Consider the following 22,489-nt stretch of genomic DNA (forward strand, 5'->3'; position numbering starts at 1 on the left):
GATGTTTTGTTGTCTTACATATATTTTAGTTATAAATATATGTATTGACATGTTGTTGTGTTTGCGTATGCTAGTTGGTATGAAGGTTGTTACACTAGTATATGTGGGGAATAGAATACTTATCTATTTGCATAGTGGCGTATATGTCAAGAGGACTGTATAGGATATTTGTGTAGATGTCTAGGTTTAATGCCTTACATTTACCCTTGTATGCGATACGCATGTGAATGTTGTCGGTACTAGATTCTTTTTGGGAGAATATATTTAGAATCGATAGAATGACTAGGTGTTTATACCGGAAGTTCTAGTGGAAGAGTATAGATGGGTTTGAGATAAGTGGGGGAGATGGATGGAGTTAGGATGGATGGAGATGCTCTTGAAGTAGATTGTTCAAGATTGATTAGTGTTGTTCGAAGTGGAAGGAACTTGGACAGCAAGTTGTGAGGATTGCTAGATGAGAAGTTGTTGGACTAAGTGTTCGTCATGGGATCAACACTGAGATTGATTAAGAAAGATGAAGACCGTTTGGAAATGATTGGAGATCGTGTAGTGTACAAAAGGGTATGGACTAGAGGCGGATGAGAACTACAAGAATTTCTCAGAAGCAATACCATGGAATGGAAGGGTAGGACGTTGTCGTTCAGACAAGTTGAGTAAGGACGAGTAGACGTCAATTTGATAAGGGATTGAAAGTAAAGTTCTTATTTGGAGAGTATTTTGGAGGAAATATTAGAGGATCATTCCGGAAGATTCAGAATGAGACGAACTAAAGTTGTTTAGCCGTAAAGAGAATGTGACCATTGTGGAATGGTGGAACGGACAGAGATGTTAAATGGAAACCGTTGTTGGAAAACGGAGAAGACGTTGTGCGTTAAGAATAGGCGAACCTAGTGATGATTAGGTGATGGTTATAAGAATGGTGGGAATACCTATAGAGTTGTATCGGTGTGAGCTAAACTTGTTAATTATTTAGCAAGTGAACCTTTAAGGAAAGTAAACATTTTGAATAGTTCGAAGAGACTAGTCAAGATTGGAATAAAGATTTTGTGTGGATGAACTTTAGGATGTTATGACTTTAAGATAGTCACGAAATGCGAATAAGAACTGATCGAATGGAGAAAAGTATGTTTGTCACAGTGAAGAACGATAAGGAACGTGACTAGTTGGATTGTGTGCGACAAATAAGGACGTTGTTGGAATCAACAAGATATGAACTGTGGTTGTTTGGAAATCAACTTTTGGATAGTCACCGAGATTGAATATGGAATTACTAGGTGATCGAGAAGAGCCTAGGAAGGATTTATAGCGGTTGAGTGTGTTAGAATCGAGTAGTCATTTCTTGGAAAGATTTGAGAAGCTTAGAATATGGATGTTAAACTTAGAGAACCATTAGTGTTGTATAACCAAGAAAAAGAAGTGAGTTCTCATAGTAGATGAGAATGGAATTAAGAGATACCATAGTAGAGAATGGTATGAGTAGTAGAGTTATTTCAAGATGGAAGTGGGGTGACAATTTGATGGATTTTGTAAGAGCTTGTCGAGAAAGAAATAATTTCATTTGGATAATGATCGGACGATTAGTGTCGGAGTTGGATGAAACCTTAGGAGGTTGAGATGGAACTGGGAGCGAAGTATCATTTTTGGATGTTTGGAAATAAGAAAGTATCAGAGAGAGTGTTTTGTAACATTCGGAAGTAAGAATGAGATCGACGACGACTTATTGGAAAAGTCGGTGGAGATTTGAGATGTTGGACACATCGTATCCGTTGGAATAGTAAAGTTATACCATGTGGTAAAGGAGTAAAGGATTTCGAATAATTTCATCATGGACGGTGAAACAACAGTGAGTCTATGGGTGACTTAAAATAATATTTTGATAAGGGTATCGCGGCGGAAAAGCGACATTGGAAATGTTATGTTACGTAATATAAGAATTTAACGGTTAGAGGTGGTGAATTTGATAAGTGTCCAGAAAAATTTGAGGAGTTGATCAACAAAAGAATGTTGAGGTTGTGTTGTCGACTAAATGATTGGAATAAGATTCGACGCAATTAAGTGATTGAAGAAAAGTTGAGGACTTATGGAACTTGAAAAGTTGTAAGGTATTCAACGAAAACGTCTTTTCAAGGTGTATTAGACTGATTAGAGTTTGTTTTGAGTGGTGCAGTGAGTACCGTAAGATATTAAGTGGACGTTTTGGTGGTTTGATAAGAATGGTTTATACAGACATCATGATTGTTGACTATCTATCGACAAATCAAGGGATTAGCTGTCCTTGATCTATTGTTGATGAGTAGACGAGATTGTGTTGATTGGGATGGACTAATTTTGTCAAACTTATTAATGCGTGGAGTTGGAACATTTTGTTGGTATGATTTGGAAGAAGTTGAATATTGGGTTGCTTTGCCGCCATCATGGGCGAATTTGCAGGAAGAGTTTTGTGTTTCTTGGTTAAAGCAGCCTGGGTAGAAACCCGTTGGTTAGATTGTAGTTGGGAATTAGGGAGTTGGATGAGAGTTTTATCCGGGGTTGTTCTTAGTCGAGCAATTTTCGAGGGCGAAAATATTTTTAAGTGGGGGAGAGTTGTAACGACCCATTTTTCGTATTCGTATATTTTATTAAATGTTATTTTATTTATTAATTGGCTTTTATTATTTTAGTGAGCGACGAATAATTATTTAGCCGAGCGTACGATATTAGACGCGAGAACCTTTGTTTTGGGCTTAATGGGCGTGAGAGGCATTGGGCCTAAGCCATTGGGCTTGGTTCAAAGTCCATAGAGAGTAGTATAAGTAACCAAGTCAAACCAATGAATAGTATCACAATTCATTTTCTTTGAGAAGTTAGAAGTTGGTAAGCAAGAGCAAAGCTAAGCTAGGGTTTTGGCTAGGAGATTTACGAGAAAGAGAGAAGAGGAAAGGCTTGGATCATCATCTTTGCTAAGGTAAGAGATTAGAATTCATGATTCTTGAGTGGCAAGGAGAGGGGAGATTGTCTATGTCTCCATTCCCGAACTCTCCCACTCAATTTCTTTTTAGACTTTTGATTAAGCTTTTGTATGTGAGTGTGATGTTCTTCATCATCACTTTGTATGTTTTAATCACTAGCTTGATTCCATGAAAAATATGTATGTGTTTGAATCATGTTTGAAAAGTTTATGAAAGTTGCTTAAAATCCAAGAAAAGGGCATGATCATGATTTTGTGAGGTATTTGGAGGTTTGTAAGGGATGATTAATGTTCCTTGATATCATATATGCTTGGAATTGTTGTTTAAGAGAATTTATAACATGTTTGAATGAATTTTTGGTTGGATCCAATGTTAAACCGCCTTAGAAAACTCAAGAACAGATGTTCTTCTGGTGTGGTTCGCTACCTGCTCTTTACAGCGAACACGCTCGCTAACAACTCGCTAACAGCTCGCCAGTTGAGGTGTTGGCTCTGTTTCCGTTCGCTACCTGCTCGCTATAGCGAACATGTTCGCCAGTTGTTCGCTACTTGCTCGCTATAGCGAACATGCTCGCCAGTTGCTCGCCAGCTGCTCGCTAATTGGATTTTGGCTCTGTGTCTGTTCGCTACCTGCTCGCTATAGCGAACAGCTCTGTGACAGGATTATTTTGCTGATGGTTGTAAGTGTAAGTAGGCACTTGTAACATGGTTTAAGGGTATCCTTACATGATTGTTGATACACGTTGATGCTGTTAATGCTTATGGTTAATCGTTATATGATTTGTACGTGTATGCAATAAGTTGCAGTTTAAAGTGAGTAATGTGATGTTTTGGCATTAATTTGTAATGTTAAGTGAATGTGTTAGGATTGTGTTCCCGCATTCATAAAAGAGTAGCTTCGAGCTAAAGAATATCATATGTTTGATATGTGCATAAATACATGCATTCATGATTGTATGTGAACATTGGAAACTTGGGTTCCAATAACGAAAATGGATTATGTGTCCATAATGAAGCCGAGGATCGGATTAGATGAATCCATGAGTCCAGAGCTGCTATCCAACAGGATATAAAACTGTGTTGGCTTATCCAAGGGAGATAAGATGGTTCGGTAAGTTCCGACATATCCAGCAAGATATAAAACTGTTCTTGGTCCACCGTTGGTGAGACACCTTGGTACCACATGCATTTAGTCATGTCTAGGGATGGCATGACAGTGAATTGATTGGCATTAGATACATTAGGGTAAATGCGCATATATTTGATAAATGGTATGTGACATTATCTGGTTGAATTGTGTTAAACTTTATTAATTGATAACTGTTTAGTGCGACGTTATGGCGTGAGTTAGAATATGTATGATAGTTCGAAAGTGTAAGGCCTTTCTTATACTCGTATGATATGCGATTATGTTTTCTAACTCTCTGCTTTGTGTTATTTGCTGGACCTTTGGGGGTTCAGATAACCAGATTGACAGGTTATATGTTAGCTTGTCCGAGTAGCGTGGTGAAGCTCCGCTCTGATTGTGACACGGGGAGAAAAGGGGTTTTGTACATATATATATATATATATATATATATATATATATATATATATATATATATATATATATATATATATATATATATATATATATATATATAAATTCCTTTAGAAAATTACTCTGTAATTGCTTATGTTTTCATATAAGAATTATTCTTGGTGAAAAGTATTGGTTTTGTATAACTTATAACGCATCGTGTTGATGTGGAGGATTTTGTATTTTGTGATATTCAAACCAGCGCTTTATAATCAGATTTTCAATTTTTCCGCTGCGTATTTTCGAAAAAGATTTTATAAAGGCAGAGTTAATTAAATAACGGGTTTGGGTGTTACAGGCTAGTCTGACGTTGTTAGCCTTTGTGGCTGGTTTGACTTATAGCCTTTGTGATTTTGAGCCTTTGTGGCAGATTTGACTTTTAGTCTTTATGGCTTTGAGCCTTTGTGATTGGAGCCTTTGTGGCTGGTTTGACTTTATGTTATATTTTTAGCATAAATTACTTGTCTTTTTGATAATTTATGTTTTTTTTTGTGGCTGGTTTGACTTTTAGCATGTTTGGTTGGCTTTTCCATTTGTATGGGTTTTCTTATCCGGATCACGTGTTTTGCATATCATATACTCCTTCCGTGTCAAATTACTTGTTTTTTTGATAATTTATGTTATATTGTGTCTATTAACCTTCCTTATTTTAAATCTTTTTATTTTCCTTTTTTTTTACTAAACTTCTTTGTATAATTTGTTTAAAAAAATTGATACATAACATATTAAATTTATTGGAAAGAGAAAGTGTGTGAAAAAAAAAATTGGTGAATTAAAATAATTGTATAATAGAAAAATAAGGTGCAAAAATACACTTTCTTAATTTCTTGTTTTTTTTTCTTCTAAAAAGTCAAATAATTTGAAACGGATGGTGTAGTAATTTCGGGTCACATTGCATATATCATATTGGACAAACAAAAAGTTTAGGAAAATAAATAATTAAACGCTTTTAAAAAAATCTTTTGATTTATGAAGTGTTTTTATTATTATTTTGTGACATTTTTCTTATGGTGAGTATGAGTTAATTTGGATAAGAAAATTGACCCTTATATGATTATTGTTGAAGGTATTAAAGATGAAACGTAAAGTTAATATGTTATTTGTACGCGCGCGCGGGGATAAACAAATATGGGTTTTTATGAATTTGTAATTTAAATGAAACACTTTACTCATTGTACGATTATTATTCATAAGCTTAAATCATAATTATTATTCTTTAGAAAAAAAATTATTGTCATACTGTTTAAAGAAAGTAATTGTTTTTAAGTAATTTGTTTGTTGAAAATTTGGGCTGTTACAATTGGGTGTTGTTCGAGATGTTTAGATCTAGCCATCGAAACTTGTTGGATTGATAATGGATGGATAGAGATAGTGAATTCAGGAAGATTTATTGGGAAAATCTTCAAACTGACGGCGCCACTACTCTGAACATGCATAACTAGATGGATCCTCTAGAGGTTTTGGTGATGTTGATGGTGATGGTTATTGTAACACCCGAACCCATTATTTTAAGTAATTCTACCTTTATTAAATCTTTTTCAAAATACGCGGCGGAAAATCAAAGTTTGTTATTATAAAAGTCATGGTTCGAGCATTACAATCTTCAATCAAAATAATACTAATGTAATTAATTAGTAAAAATAATGTTTATACAAAATAATCTTCTTTATCGAAAGATATAGTTTTTACAAATAAATATCAAAAGTTATAAAGACTCTATAGTCTAAATACAACCTTTTTCCCTGTGTCACAATCAGAGCGGAGCTTCACCGACGACTTGACATCGATAACCACAAAACCTGTGAATCTGGACCCCCAACGGTCCAGCACATAACACATAAAAGAGAGTTAGATAACATACTCAAAATATACAAGTGTAAGTAAATGGTACTTAAACACTTCTTCATAAAAACATGCATAATCATACATTATACACATACATCATCATCTATCATTCAATTATAAGCTACGAAAGGTTATAACCAAATATCAATCATCCACAAAATACACCAAACATCTAGTTTCACGTCGTCTCGGACAATACCAAAACATCAACAAATACATTGTTCAGATTATGGTCATGACGGACCCTGCGTTGTTCATTTTATAGTCATGACGGACTCTGCTCCTCACATACGGGTTAACAATCAACATTTACCAAGTATGTGTCAAACATCATTTATCATAAAATGCACACATAATCCCTAATGCAATCTAATGCTTCACATTCATGCTATGTCCTCTAGACACCTCTAATGCATGTGGTACCATCGTTTTTATTAGAGTATCTCACCTCTAATATTCGTCTTTATCGGATAAATATAATCCGATATCCGTCTTTATTGGAATATCCAATATACAACAACAATTCATGAATGCATGTATATAATTCATGAATATTCTCACATCAACAATCACATTTAGCATTAAGCTCGTCATTTATAAATGTGGAACACTATCCAACATTTCGTCTTTATTAAGATAACACTATACCTTAATATACGTCTTTATTAGAATAACATAATTCTAATATCCTTCTTTATTAAGTTGATTAACATCTTAATATACTTCTTTGATATTTAAACAAACATCATCAACACAATCAACAACAATTCATCAACACATCATTATTCATCAACAAGCAATCAATCATGGTTACAAACACTTAATTGCATGTTAGGATACCTTAAATCCATGTTACAAGTGCCTAATTGCACTCAAAACATTTATCAAAAAGCTGTTGTCACAGAGGCCTTCGCTGAGCGAAGGCTCAGCGAGACATGGCGAACCACACCAGTGGGTCACCAGCTCATGGCGAGCTGTAGCGAGCTGTGGCGAGCTGTTCGCCACACGTTCGCTGAGCGAGGGCCTAGCGAGCGCCTCCTGTCAGGACAGTTCAAAACCTACGTTTTCCACACCAATTCACCCAAAAATCCCATTTTTCATGTTATAAACCCCAAATAAGTTTATATTCAAGTGCAACAAGCATATCTAAACACAAAAGGACGGTTCATTTCACCGATCTACCATTTTTACTTCGAAAAAGTAAAGATTTATCACTTTTTACTCAAAACACTCAAGAACACAAAGTGCTTGAGTTTAATCTTTCATAAACTCGTTTTTAACCATTAAATCCGTTCATTAATCATGTTAAAAGCATGTTAAACATATTAAGAACCTTAGGAACGATTTCCATCAAGAAAATCCGTTCTAAGCTAAAACGAAAATGGGGTGGAGGAAGTTCGGGTGAGGAGAAATCGACATTCTCCCCTTCCTCGAGTCACCCACGAATATGAAATCTACTCTCTTACCTGGATTCGAAGAAAACACGATGAAGATCTCGAATCCCTAGCTCTTCTTCTTGCCCTAGCTCCTCAAGCTCTCCTCTCTTCTCTCAAGAACACAAGAACATGAGAAATGAATTTCTCTTCTCCCTCTCATGGCCATATGGGCGCCACACACACACAAGGCCCATTGGGCCTCAAGCCCAATTGGCTTGGCCCAATAACACGTTAACTCTCACTACTCGCTTAATAACTAAAGTACTCGATAAATAACTTAAAGTTACTATCTTACTTAAAAACCACGTCACCAAATAATTAAACACTTAAATAGTGAATAATAAATTTGGGTCGTTACTGTTATGAATTGAATTTCACAGGAAAAGGGTACCTGCAAAAATGTTAGCACTTCAATGTTCAAGTCACCAACTGCTCAAGTTGAAAGTGTATGAAATTGGTGAAATGTGTGTACCTTGAGGATGAGTGCACCAGCCAATATGCAGGGGAATAATGGAATAATCGTTTTGATGGGTCCCTCTATTTGAGTGGAATGAGAAGGAATATCCTCTTTAGGCAGTGTATCAAAAGAGTACGGTGTACCTATGGGCGTGCCACATATACGATGTGGATGACTCTATGAGAACGATACACCTAGTGATGATGATGGAAGAAATGTTGGACTTATGTGCAAATAGATTGTTGACTTTATGAGCCTTTGGTCGGTCCACAACATAAAACACATTGGATTTTGGTCGTTGTTTCAAAAAAATTCACCCTAATTTAATTTAAAACGGTCGCCAATATCTTATTTCATAGTTTTTGTTGTTTTGAAAAGAAAAACAAAATATCCCAATTTTTATGCTTAAAAAAATTGGGATGTTACAACGATAGTAACAATTTGATTTGGAAAATTGGAGACCTAATGTGGAATCATAGTTATAAACTTAGTCGTTGGAAGGTGACTCGATTTGGAAAATTAAGATGAGTAATTCTATGAAACCATGATACTAAAATCTTAGATCATCATTTTTTTTTTTGAAAATTAAGATGAGTAATTCTATGAAACTATGATACTAAAATCTTAGATCATCATTTTTTTTTTTTGAAAATTAAGATGAGTAATTCTATGAAACCATGATACTAAAATCTTAGATCATCAACCGAAGGATTGAGAAGTGAAGGCGTCAATGTTCCGAACTATATGATTTGACCAAGTAGCATGTGATTGGGATAGTATAGGTATTTATTTTAGGAAAATAATATATGTACGGAAGAATAACTCCCGAATTCATCACGAACACATGTTTTCAAGCCATGGAGAGTTTTTTCTGGCCATGGAGAGTTTTAATTGGTTAAACTAAATTCGGAGTCCAGATCAGTTCCATTTTCTTATGCTCCATTTTGCTCCAATTTTCCTACCGATGAGTGACATATGGCAATTAAAAGTTCCAATGGCTGAGATTAAAAGCTGAAATGTAGATTAACATTTTGTGTTTACTACGCTCCCCCTTCACTCTTTGCATAATCGCAGTGCCAAAGCTCCACCACCACCACTGTGTCTATATCCTTGATCTTCATCTTTCTCACACAATTACTATTTTAGATCTGAAATTTTGACCCAAATCTTTTGGATTTGCATTTTTTTTCCAAATCGTTTTCTATCAATAATCTTGGTAAAGAGATCTGAATTTTTTCCCAAATATTTTGAATTTGCATTTTTAATTGCCACTGAAAATGAATATTGTATGTTTGTAATTAATTTTATGCTTTAATATTATAATTTCGATTTTAGGGATGACAAGCTTATGCAATTAAAGGTTGTAATTTTAACTGGGAAAACAAAAACCAGAAAAAGAAATGGTGGATCAACAAAATACAAAATAAAAGAACAAGAAGAAGATGAAATAGCATCTGTAACTTGATAAAAAGATGGGAGAAAGTGGAAAACAGCAAGCCTGTAATCGCCGTCGAAGAGAGAAAGGTCATTGAAGGAGAAGGAAAATGTTGTTGTTAATTTTTTAAGATTAAATCTGGACCATTAAAAACATTCATTGACACATGGCAAACATCTATAAGAAACTGGAGCAAAGTGGAGCATAAGAAAATGGAGCTGATCTGGACTCTAAATTCGGGAGGCAGTCGTGATATAAATTCTCGTGATACATAGCACTCCTCTTTATTTTATGCTTATGCAAGTTGTCCTTGTTAATTACTTCGAGAGGAAACATTTGCCATAGTATTTACCCCGCATTGACATTGCTTTTAATATTAATTTCCATAGTAAAAGAAAATATTGCATTTGAAAATATATTAATGTGATGAAATTCATAGTCCTAGCATTTATCGTATCATATCTTTATAAAAAGAGAATTTACATATCACCAAAAAAAAAAAGAGAATTTACATGTCATTTAACTCATTCACTAACAAAAAATTGTAAACTCATAAGTGTTTAAATGTTAACTTGAGAGTTTGACAATCTTGGTTGTTGATGATCGTTAAGAAGTCCTACATCAGATGTAAGTTGGTATGGAATAAATTTATAAGTAAGAGGCAATCATCGTCTTATAAGTCGGTTTTTGTAGGATTGAGGTAGGCCTAAATACCCAATTTTAAGATGGTATTAGAGTTTCTCTAAGATCCGTTGGACCACCCGCTATCAAGTCACCTACTATTTATATACACGCACCAAGCCAATAGTGTTGGGTCTAAGGGAGTGTGTTAAGAAGTCTCACATCGGGGCAAAAGTTAATATGCATAAGCGGATGTTTATGCATGGTGCATAAGTCCAGAATTACTCGCGCGCCCCCCAGAAATTTCTCGCGCGCGCCCCCCAGCCCCCCAAAGGCTCGCTATCCCCACCCCCTTTCTGCTGATGCACACGTTTTGTTTTTATTTTTAGCCTACTAAGCCTGAAAGCTCAATTGCTACGCGCGCCCCCCAATTGCTACGCGCCCCCCCCCCCCCCAATTTTCTAGCCCCCCAATTTCTAGCGCACCCCCAGGTTTTTTTTTTTTTAGATTTCTAGGCTTTTTTTTTTGTCTCAGAATCGAATTTGAACGGCAATGAAGAACGTATGAATTAGACTCGAATTGGGTAGCTTGGTTTTTCTTTTTGTGATGTGTTTTTGCTGAATGGAGACAAAGTAGAGTGATTAATTTTTTTTTTTTTATAATTGTTGAGTGATTATTGGTTAGAGAATCTTGAGATGTTAATTTGGTTCAGTAATAGTAATAATAATGAAGGAATATTATTTCAATAATACAATAAATTCAATATTAAAAACACAATATTGATTTCAATAAACACATAAAACCATTTTATAATACAAATGGTTTCACTTTTTAACTCTCTGAAACCATTTAACCAGCATAATGGTTTCCAGGATTTTTAAAACCATAAAAACACAATATTGATTTCAATAAACACATAAAACCATTTTATAATACAAATGGTTTCACTTTTTAACTCTCTAAAACCATTTAATCAGCATAATGGTTTTCAGGATTTTTAAAACCATAAAAACACAATATTGATTTCAATAAACACATAAAACCATTTTATAATACAAATGGTTTCACTTTTTAACTCTCTGAAACCATTTAACCAGCACAATGGTTTCCAGAATAATTGTAACGAAAATTCACTATTCATCTTCTCTTACGCGAAATAGTGAAAACGTGATCACTGTTCATCCGCGATCACTGTTCATCTTCTTCACCTTCTCTCACGAACTCACACCTTCTCTCACGAACTCCGATTCCAATTCATCTCAGAAATTGCAAAACTCCGATTCCGATTCCGATTCATCTCAGAAATTGCAATTCGTTCTCGTTTTCGTTCGATTCAAGAGAATCGATTTGTAAGATTCCGATTGGAAAACGAAGATAGCGAGAGCGAAGAAGATTGAAGAGCTTGCAGCGGTTACAACGATGATGGTTTGGCATGATTTTAGTTTAAAACTAACTACTAAAATAATTAACCATACATAATACTCTGAAATTTATCCCTAATCAATAAAATAAAATAAAATTCAATCAATCAAAATTAAAAGCGTGATAAAAAAAATCTGAGGGGTGCGCTAGAAATCTAAAAAAAAAAAAAAACTGGGGGGGTGCGCTAGAAATTGGGGGGCTAGAAAATGGGGGGCGCGTAGCAATTGGGGGGCGCGCGTAGCAATATGGGGGGGGCGCTAGAAATTGGGGGCTAGAAAATGGGGGGGCGCGTAGCAGTTGGGGGGCGCGCGTAGCAATATGGGGGGCGCGCATAGCAATTTTGCATGGTGCATAAGCTTGGGCTTATGCACCTTAACCGGACCCTCACATCGGATGTGAGTTGGCCCAGACAAGACTTTATAAGTAAGAGTCAACAAAAATTGTCCAGTCCCCTGTTTTTTAGCAGATCAAACACATCCATGAAAAGTAATTAAATCTATGACTGGTTTTTTTAGCCCACAAAAAAAAAAAAAAACTACTTTCATAGTAATCCAAAACTCTCTCATTCAATGACCTTGAAAAATAGATTTATTCAATTGAATCGCAATAAACTATATATCTTTAGATCTTATCCATGAAAAGTAATTAAATCAACTACTGGTTATTTTAACAAAAAAAAAACTACTTACATAGATCTAAAACTCCCAGATTCAGTGACCTTGAGAAATAAAGTATAAATTACGATTATTTTTCTCATCGTTCTCTCACCTTCTTGTTTCAACCTATTTTATAGTAATCCAAAATTGCTACATTCAGTGACCTTGAAAAATACAGTGTCAATTAAAATAGTATTTTCCCATCGTTCTCTCACCTTCTTGTTTCAATCTGTTTTGTAGTAATCCAAAACTCTCATATTCAGTGAGCTTGAAAAATACAGTGTGAATTAATTATTATTACTTTTCTCATCATTCTCTCACCTATTATCATTTTTCCCATCATTTTCTCACCTTCTTGTCAATCTGTTTGATAGTAATCCAAAAATTCTCACATTCAGTGACCTTGAAAAATAGATTTATTCATCTGAATCTCAACAAACTATATATCTTTAGATCTTATCTATGAAAAGTAATTAAATCAACTATTGATTTTTTAGCAAAATAAAAAATAAAAAATTCATAGTAATCCAAAACTACCACATTCAGTGACCTTGAAAAATACAGTGTAAATTATTACTTTTCTTATCATTCTCCCACCTTCTTGTTTCAATCTGTTTCATAGTAATCCAAAACTCTCACATTCAGTGGCCTTGAAAAATAGATTTATTCAACTGAATCTCAACAATCAATATAAAGAATTATAAAACATCATAATTAATTGTTAGTTTTTTTTTTAAGGAATTAATTGTTAGTTGTTATTGTGTGAAAAACATTCTTACCTTTGAGAGAAAAAACATTCTTACCTGGCTCAATAGGTGTTGATGACCTATTATTCTCACAATTAATCATCCAAATAATATACATTAACTTTTTTATTCTATTGTACTCCTCCCTCCATCCCATATTATAAGCCAAAAAAAAAATTTCACATTTAATATTAAGAAAAGTAAAATGAATTTTTATTGGTTATTGATTATGGGAAAAAGAAGAAAGAGTAAATTAAATGCGGTTTGTATTAAATTTTATGAGAATAAGTAAAAGTAAATATTGAAAATGATAAAAGTAAGTTACTTTTGCTTATAATTTGGGATAAAAAAAAATAATTTTTTTTGCTTATATTATGGGACGGATGGAGTATATACTATCTAACCAACCTCTTTTTATTCATTTTTTTTTATATATCAAGTTCGATGATCAATATAAATAGTTGCCGATTGAATTCATATTTCACAACAATATACTTTTAGTTGATCAAGCATGAAAACCAAGGCGTTTATCTTCATATTCTTTCTCTGTTCACTAATTTTTATCTCTATCGTAACAATTGAGCCATCCAAAGATGAAATACAACGTAAATATATAAATTATTCAAAGCACAATTGTTTTTCTTCTTTAATTATTATGGGCCTGTTTATTTAAGTTTAAGAAAATTATTTTTTCTGAAAAAAATATAAAGTTTTTTTTGTAGAGATTTTGAAGAAAATTTAGAGCTATTTTTCGTTTGTTTACAATCGTAAAATCTATTTTTTAGAAAATGATTTAAAAAGAAATAAATTTTGAAGAAAACTATTGAAAATAGTTTTTCATTTTAAAGGAAAAAAAATGATTTTTTTATCAAAAATCTGAAACAAACGGGACTTATATTTAATAAAAAAATATTTATTGATTTGTAGTTGGTGCAATAGAAGAATTCAAAACAAAAGCTGGGATTGATCATAGATGGAGACCATGGGGTGGAGGTTGGGTAAAACGGGGAAACGGAAAGGGTGGTGCAGGAGCAAGAAAAGGCGGACAAGGCTCGGATAGATCAAGCTCAGGAGGAAATGCTGGTGAAGGAGGTGCACAAAGTGGAGTGATGAACAAAACGAAGGCGGAGAAGAGAAAGAAACTGGAATTGATGGAGGAGGATGTGAAAAGTGAAGATCAAACACCATTGTTGAATCTAAACATAAGATCTGAAGCTTAAACATTGAATGAAAAGATGAATTTGGCTTAGGCATTGAACAAGCCATAAGCAAGAGAAGAAGAAATCTTTTATTTCACAAAACTCAATTAGTTACAATGAAGTGGTTGTGCTATATATACAATGATGAAGCATAATCATCATCTAACAAACTAGTAGCTACTCTAATCCTATCCATTGGATCAAAACAGAAATCAAACTAACTCAAAACAGAAAAAACTGTTTGTGTAAAAACAGTTATAACAAGTCAATGACTTGTGATCTAAGCAACTACTTATTTGACTTTTTCTTCTACTTTAACAGAGGAAGACTAGAAAATAATAAAAAAGATTTGGGGGATTTAAGCAAATTGGGAGACCGACATGAAAAGTAGACGTAAGAAAGCATGTGTTGTATCCTAGGATGTTTGTAAAATAAAATCAATGACTCTATCTACTCCATGTCTAGTCTCTATAATAGGATGAACAGTTTTCTGTAAATTAATATGCCTTTTACTAATATCCTTAAATTTGATAGATAATAAAATATTGGACTTATGTTATTGGGCCCATTAAGTTTATAATCCACTAGGTTTTGCTATATAATAATCTCTTGTAACTCTATTTTAGTAAGTAATGCAATTTTAATGTTATGTAACCCTAATTGCCTCCTTTGTTATTCTTCTAGTTTGTTCTTTGAATCTAATATGGTATTAGAGCTTGTTTCGATCCACCTTGAAAATTCTGTCGTTTCCGCTATGAGTTCCCAATAGTTTGGGAATATATTTGTTTTGTTTTTTTATAGTTGGTTCTATTTGATCTTGTGGGTTCGGTTGTAGCTATTTCTTTGTTCCTCTCTCGGCTGTGTGCGGCTTCTTTCAAGTCCTTCTGTGCTTCTTGGTAATTTGGTGGGTCTGTTAATTTGTTATTTTTTTATTGTTTTAATTGTTGGTAGTGTTTTGAGTTGGATAGTGTCTTAGTGGCATTGTGATTTTCTTGCTCGTATATTTAACAACCCACTTATAGCTATTTGTTTGTTAGTTTTGATTCCTTAGATCCATGGATTGGTGTGATGATTTCGGCAATTTTGTTTTGAATTTGGAGGAATTCAGTTATGTATAGTTCAGTATGTCATGGTTTGATTTCGTTTGGTTTGATTGGTACAATTCAATTTGGTTTGGTTCCGGTTCATTTGACTTGGTTTTGTTTGTTTGGTTTGTTGAGTCAATGCTCACAATTTGTTTGTGAAATACCATAGTGTCTCGTTTGGTCTGCGGTTTGGTTTTGTTTGGTGAGTCGAGTGCTCACAATTTGCTTTCTTCTGATTGATTGTCTTTCTATTGGTCTCTTTCTGATTGATTGTCTCTTCTATCTATTGTTTCTTCTGATCGATTGCACCTCTCCCTCTATTTGTTATGATGGATTGCATTGCATTTATCCCCTATTTGGTTTCTTCTATTTGATTGTCTTTGTCTGATTGCTTCTCTATGTTGATTTTCTTATGTCTGATTGCATCTCCCTCCATATTGATTCTTATTCTGTGTGAATGCTTCTCTTTTTCTCTCTATTGGTTCTTTTGATTGGTTCCTCTCTATTTGGTTTGATTATTCTCTCTCTCTCTCTAATGTTTTGTTTTCTTTTCTTATGTCTGATTGATTCTCTCTCTGTCTCTGATGATTTCTCTTCTGTTGGATTGCTTCTCTCTATCTGTTCTTCTATTTTGGTTGCTTCTTTTCCTATTTACTGATTCTTCTGTTTGGTGGTTTGGTTCTTCTTTATGTTGGTTTGGATTAATTTGTACTTCGTATGATTTGGCTCAGTTTGAATTTGAACAATTTGGTTTGGCAAAATTTGGATTTGTTGGATTGGTTTGGATTTGGTTAGCTTGAATTGTATTGGATGATGAATTGGTTTGATTTGGTTTGTCTCTCATGATCTGTTTGAATGCTTCTATCTGATGGTTTCTCTCTTTGGATGCTACTTCTCTCTCGGATGATTACTCACTTTGGTTGCTTCTCTCAATTGGTTAGTTATTAGTTGAGTTGGTTTATTTTCTGGGTTAATTTGTAACAAGCTTAAAGCTTAGTAAGTTTTAGCTTGAGGGGTAGTGTTATAAGTTTATTTTATTTGTTAGATGTTTTTAGTATTTTGTTTGACAAACTCCCAATGCTTCTTGTTGATACGCATCATGAGTTTGAGGGTGGGTCTTAGATAATAAAATATTGGGCTTATGCTATTGGGCCCATTATATAATAATCTCTTATAACTCTATTTTATTAAGTAATGCAATTTTAATGTTATGTAACAATAATTGCCTCCTTTGTTATTCTTCTAGTTTGTATCTTTGAATCTAACAAAATTGTACCAATCAAACATATGGTTTTTGTTAAATTCAAACAAACAAAGTAGAGAATGAACAAAATCTAGTGGACTATAAACCTAATGAGCCCAATAGCATAAACCTAATATTTTATTATCTAACACCCACCCTCAAACTCATGATGAGTCAACAAGAAACATTGTGAGTTTGTCAAACAAAATACTAAAAACATCTAACAAATAAAATAAACTTATAACACTGCTCCTCAAGCTAAAGCTTACTAAACTTTAAGCTTGTTACAAATTAACCCAGAAAATAAATCAACCCAACTAATAACTAACCAATTAAGAGAAACAACCAAAGTGAGTAATCATCCGAGAGAGAAGTAGCATCCAGAGAAACCATCAGATAAATAGATCATCAGAGATAGACAAACCAAATCAAACCAATTCATCATCCAATACAATCCAAGCTAACCAAATCTAAATCAATCCAACAAATCTAAACTTTACCAAATCAAATTGTTCCAATCCAAACTGAACCAAATCATACAAAGTACAAACTAATCCAAACCAATATAAAGAAGAACCAAACCACCAAACAGAAGAATAAGTAAATAGAAAGAGAAGCAACCAAAATAGAAGAACAAATAGAGAGGAGCAATCCAACAGAAGATAAATCATCAGAGAGAGAAGCAATCAAACATAAGAAAACATCAGAGAGAAGCAATCAAACAGGAGAATTGACAGAGAGAAGTGCAATGCAATCAATTAGAATAAACAATAGAGAGAGACAATAAAAAATAAGAACCAAATAGATAGAGAACCAAATAAACAGAAGAAGCCAATGAAGGAGAATACCAATCAAACTAAGAAGAATAAAAAGGGGGGAAAATCAATCAATCAGAAAGAGACAAATAGAAAGACAATCAATCCGAAGAAACCAAATTGTGACCATTCGCTCACCAAACAATCAAATTGTGAACACTCGACTCACCAAACCAAACAAACAAAACCAAGCCAATCAAACTGAAACCAAACCAAATGGAACTGAACCAAACAAAACTAAATGAAACCAAACCAACAATTTTATTTTTTTTACTAACTCAAAACACCCACACGGTGTCATTTTACTTTTAACAAACAAACAAAACCAAACCAATCAAACAGAACCAAATCCACAAAACTAACTAAATACCAAAGTACACAGGAAGAGCAATGCACTCAGAAGTCAAATGCCTTATCATGAATTGCAACGCATCAAGCAAACCAATAAAAATATATTACCTTAAAAGTTCAATCGCAAAGCCACCCACCAAAACTAAATCAAATTCACCGTCAGAAAACATCATTAGCAACCGAACAACAATCGATTTCCTCATGTACCTATATCAACGATTCAGCCTAACAATTTTTTTTTTCTTCATAGAACCGAACTTCAAAAGCTAAATCAAACACATGTTATCAAGCATAATTAGTATTTAATTATTATCATTATTATTTTAGGATTTGTATAAAGTCTATAGAGTCAATCACCTTAATTGTTGGAGATATTTGTTCCTTAATTTACTCCAATTAGGTTACTATACTTGTGTATATATACACCTCTTGTAAACTCTCAAAAGTAATGCAATATACAACTTTATTCATTCCCTTATATGGTATCAGTTGGTAACGTTCCAGCCCTACCCTGTTAAACCAGAAAACGCCGTTTTTTCTCCGTTTGCCGTAACACTTTGCCTCCCATGGCTTCCGATGGCTCTCGCTCCATAGCTAACCCCTATGAACCCTCCAAACCCTTTGCGTGTATCACCCTCAGCGGTGTCACCAAGCTTCTCCCTACCAATTACCTCAATTGGAAACTCCAGGTAGAAGCCTTCCTTGATGGTTTTGATCTACTCAAATACACTGATGGATCGTTCCCTGCGCCGACAGCAACGATCACCACCACCGCAACGCCTCCGGTAACATCATCAAACCCTGCCTTTCAAACATGGCGTCGCCAGGATCGCCTCATCTATGGTGCCATCCTCACCACTCTTTCCGACGAGGTGGCCTCCTTGGTGTCCCAGACGAAGACCTCGCACGACCTCTGGGAGCTTCTCAAGAACACCTATGCCAAAGCCTCCCGCAGTCACCTTAAACAACTCAAGGAACGTCTTCGGATGGCCTCGAAAGGTACTCAATCCATCACGACCTACATGCACTCTCTGAAGCAAACTGCTGATCTCCTCGCCTCTCTCGGATCTGCTGTCTCCGTCGAGGACATGACCGACCATGTCTTGCGCGGCCTTGATGACGGTTACCGAGCAGTCATTGATGGGGTCAACGCAAGGGACACTCCAATCACCTTTGATGATCTCCTCGAAAAGCTCCTCATCCAGGAACTCTCTCTTGCTGCTGCTCAACGCCAATCACCTGCTCCTGTTACTGCGCTGCACGCTCAGGCAAGGTCGACCAACAACAAGCCTCGACCAAGTCAGGCACCTGCACCGACCAACCAACGCCCAGGTGATCGCAAACCATTCCTTGGTCGATGTCAATGGTGCAACACCAAGGGACACGTCCTCGCTGACTGCCAACTCTTTCGGACCCAACACCCCAGCGTCCCCGCACCTCCTCGTTCTTCTCCGAGCACCACTGGCCAGGCCCAGGCCCACACCGCTACTGCTGGCACATCCTCGCCTGGTTTTCTGCTCGACAGTGGAGCAACACATCATGTGACCAACGACCTTACAAATCTGGCACTTCACCATCCATACACTGGCCCCGACTCCCTCTTCATGGGGAATGGTTCAGGTTTAAACATCTCTCACTCTGGCACACTTTTAATTAATGATTTATCCTTGTCTAAGGCTCTTTATGTTCCCTCCATGAAACAACAAATCATTTCTGTTTCTCAACTCACCAAACAAACTAACTCTGCCGTTGTTTTCTTACCAAACTCTTTTTATGTCATGGACTTGCAGACACGCCAAACAACCCATAAAGGCTCATGTGTGAATGGACTTTATCTGTTGCCCACGACCTCACCTTCCGCCCACACCGTCCAAGTGGAATCCTCTGCTTCATGGCATCACAAGCTTGGACACCCTTCAACTTCCATCTTTAAATTTATTCAACATCATTTTTCTTTAGGTTCAAATAAATTTCCGCAATCAGATTGTAATTCATGCCAAATTAATAAAAGTCATAAACTTCCTTTTCATGAATCTACTCTTACATCTACTTATCCATTAGAAATAATTTTTTCTGATGTATGGACTTCCCCTGTTTTATCTATTGATGGTCTTCGTTACTATTGTTTGTTTGTTGATCATTATACTCGCTATATATGGCTATATCCCATGAAACTAAAATCTGATGTGCAATCTATTTTTCCCAAATTTAAAACACTAGTTGAAAACTTCTACCAACACAAAATAAAAGTCCTATACACTGACAATGGTGGCGAATACATTGGTCTTCGTTCCTTTCTAAGTACTCATGGCATAAGTCACCACACCACTCCCCCTCATACACCCGAACACAATGGCATCTCTGAACGGCGGAATCGGCACATTGCCGAAACCGGTCTCTCCCTCCTTCACCACGCTGGCCTTCCCCTCACCTACTGGCCTCACGCCATGACCACTGCAGCCTACCTCATTAACCGTCTCCCTACCCCAATCCTCGGGCACCAATCACCTTACTCTAAACTCATCCGCATTAGTCCGGATTATCATAAATTAAAATGTTTTGGATGTTTGTGTTTTCCCTGGATTAAACCTTATGCTAACCATAAACTTGCTCCAAAGTCTACTATGTGTGTTTTTGTAGGTTACTCAGCTGATCAACATGCATATCTATGCCTCGATCCTTCAACTGGACGGATTTACACCTCTCGCCATGTCAAGTTCGTCGAAACTGAATTCCCCTTCCGTTCACTGGTGGCCCAACCGATCACGTCCACGACCTCACAGACTGGCCCACTCCAACTGCCCGTCTTGCCGACCATCGCTCCACCTACTGCGAGCACCAATCCCACATCCCCGGATACCTCACTTGTTGAGCCTCCCTCCCCGTCTGGCATTTCCTCCCCGACCACATCCCAATCCTCGTCCTCAAATACAACGAGCAATGAAACGACCAGTAATGACCTCCCTTCCTCCTTACAGCCAACATTGCTCCCACAACCACAAACGACCTCTCCCCTCACAACGACCACTGAACTCCATGGCGGTGGGATCATCACCAGGTCCAAAAACAACATCGTCAAACCCATCCACAAACTCAACCTCCATGTCCGTCCCTCATCCCCGATGGAACCTAGTACTATTACCCAAGCCCTTCGTGATCCGGACTGGCGTTCCGCCATGTTGGCTGAATTTGATGCCCTACATCGCAACAACACCTGGGAACTCGTTGGTCGTTCCTCTGCTCAAAATTTGGTTGGTTGTAAGTGGGTCTTTCGCATCAAGAGAAATCCAGATGGGTCCATTGACAGGTACAAGGCTCGATTGGTCGCTAAGGGTTTCCATCAACGCCCTGGTTGTGACTACACAGAAACATTTAGCCCCGTCGTCAAACCAGTGACAATTCGGATCATCCTCGCCTTGGCAGTTCGACAAGGATGGTCCGTCCGCCAGCTTGATGTTAACAATGCCTTTCTTCAAGGGACGCTCAACGAGGAGGTCTACATGGCTCAACCACCTGGCTTTGTTAACAAAAGCTTCCCTGATCATGTCTGTCGCCTAAAGAAGGCGCTCTACGGGTTAAAGCAAGCTCCTCGCGCTTGGTATATGGAACTTCGTGTATTCCTGCTCTCCATTGGCTTCGTCAATTCCACCGCCGATGCTTCTTTGTTCATTCAGCGGACACCACGCGCGACACTATACTTGCTCGTCTATGTCGACGACATCATTGTTACGGGGAGCTCCTCGACAGAATTGTCTCGTCTCATTGCTACACTTGCTGCCCGTTTCTCATTGAAAGATCTTGGCTATCTCAATTATTTCCTGGGTGTTGAAGTCATTCCTTCCGCTGCGGGCATGTTTCTTTCACAACGGAAATACATCACTGATCTCCTTCAAAAGTCGGGCATGACAGAAGCTAAACCAGCGTCCACTCCAATAACTGCTACTCCTCCGCTGCTCAAAAACTCTGGTGATCCCTTGCCCTCCCCGACTGAATACCGAGCACTAGTTGGAAGTCTCCAATACTTGAGTCTTACTCGACCAGACATTGCCTTCGCGACCAACAAACTTGCTCAGTTCATGCAGAACCCGAGCACCATGCACTGGTTGGCTCTCAAGCGCCTACTTCGCTATCTGGCCGGCTCTTGCGACAAAGGCATTTTCATCTCCGCGACTGCTCCCCTGAACTTTCATGCGTACTCAGATGCGGACTGGGCGGGTGACAAAGATGATTACATCTCTACCACTGGTTACCTGCTCTATCTTGGCGACACCCCCATCTCTTGGAGTTCCCGCAAGCAACGCTCGGTTGCTCGATCATCCACTGAAGCTGAATATAAAGCCTTGGCCGACACGGCCAGTGAACTCCTTTGGGTACTCTCTTTGTTCACTGAACTTGGTCACACTCCTACAGCTGGTCCTGTCATCTACTGCGACAATCTTGGTGCTACACATCTGAGTGCTAATCCTGTCTTCCACTCCAGAATGAAGCACATAGCCTTAGCTTATCACTTTGTCCGTGAAAACGTTCAACGTGGCCGTTTTCGTGTTTCCTTCGTCTCTACCAACGACCAGCTTGCTGACATTCTCACCAAGCCTCTGCTTCGCCCCCGGTTCGAGTTTCTACTATCCAAGTTGCATCTTTCTTCCAGGTCG

General features: G+C 36.7%; 1 protein-coding gene across 1 annotated transcript; it reads left to right on the forward strand.

The window, feature by feature from the left end:
* Positions 1-13,655: 13,655 nt before the first annotated feature.
* On the forward strand, positions 13,656-14,915 carry LOC123886218. Its single transcript, XM_045935552.1, has 3 exons — positions 13,656-13,803; positions 14,072-14,304; positions 14,667-14,915. The coding sequence occupies exons 1-3, from the start codon at positions 13,656-13,658 to the stop codon at positions 14,673-14,675; spliced, it is 390 nt and encodes a 129-aa protein (XP_045791508.1). The 3' UTR covers positions 14,676-14,915.
* The last annotated feature ends 7,574 nt before the right edge of the window (positions 14,916-22,489 follow it).

This window comes from Trifolium pratense, linkage group LG5 (genome assembly GCF_020283565.1).
Source record: "Trifolium pratense cultivar HEN17-A07 linkage group LG5, ARS_RC_1.1, whole genome shotgun sequence".
In the NCBI taxonomy this organism is placed as follows: domain Eukaryota; kingdom Viridiplantae; phylum Streptophyta; class Magnoliopsida; order Fabales; family Fabaceae; genus Trifolium; species Trifolium pratense.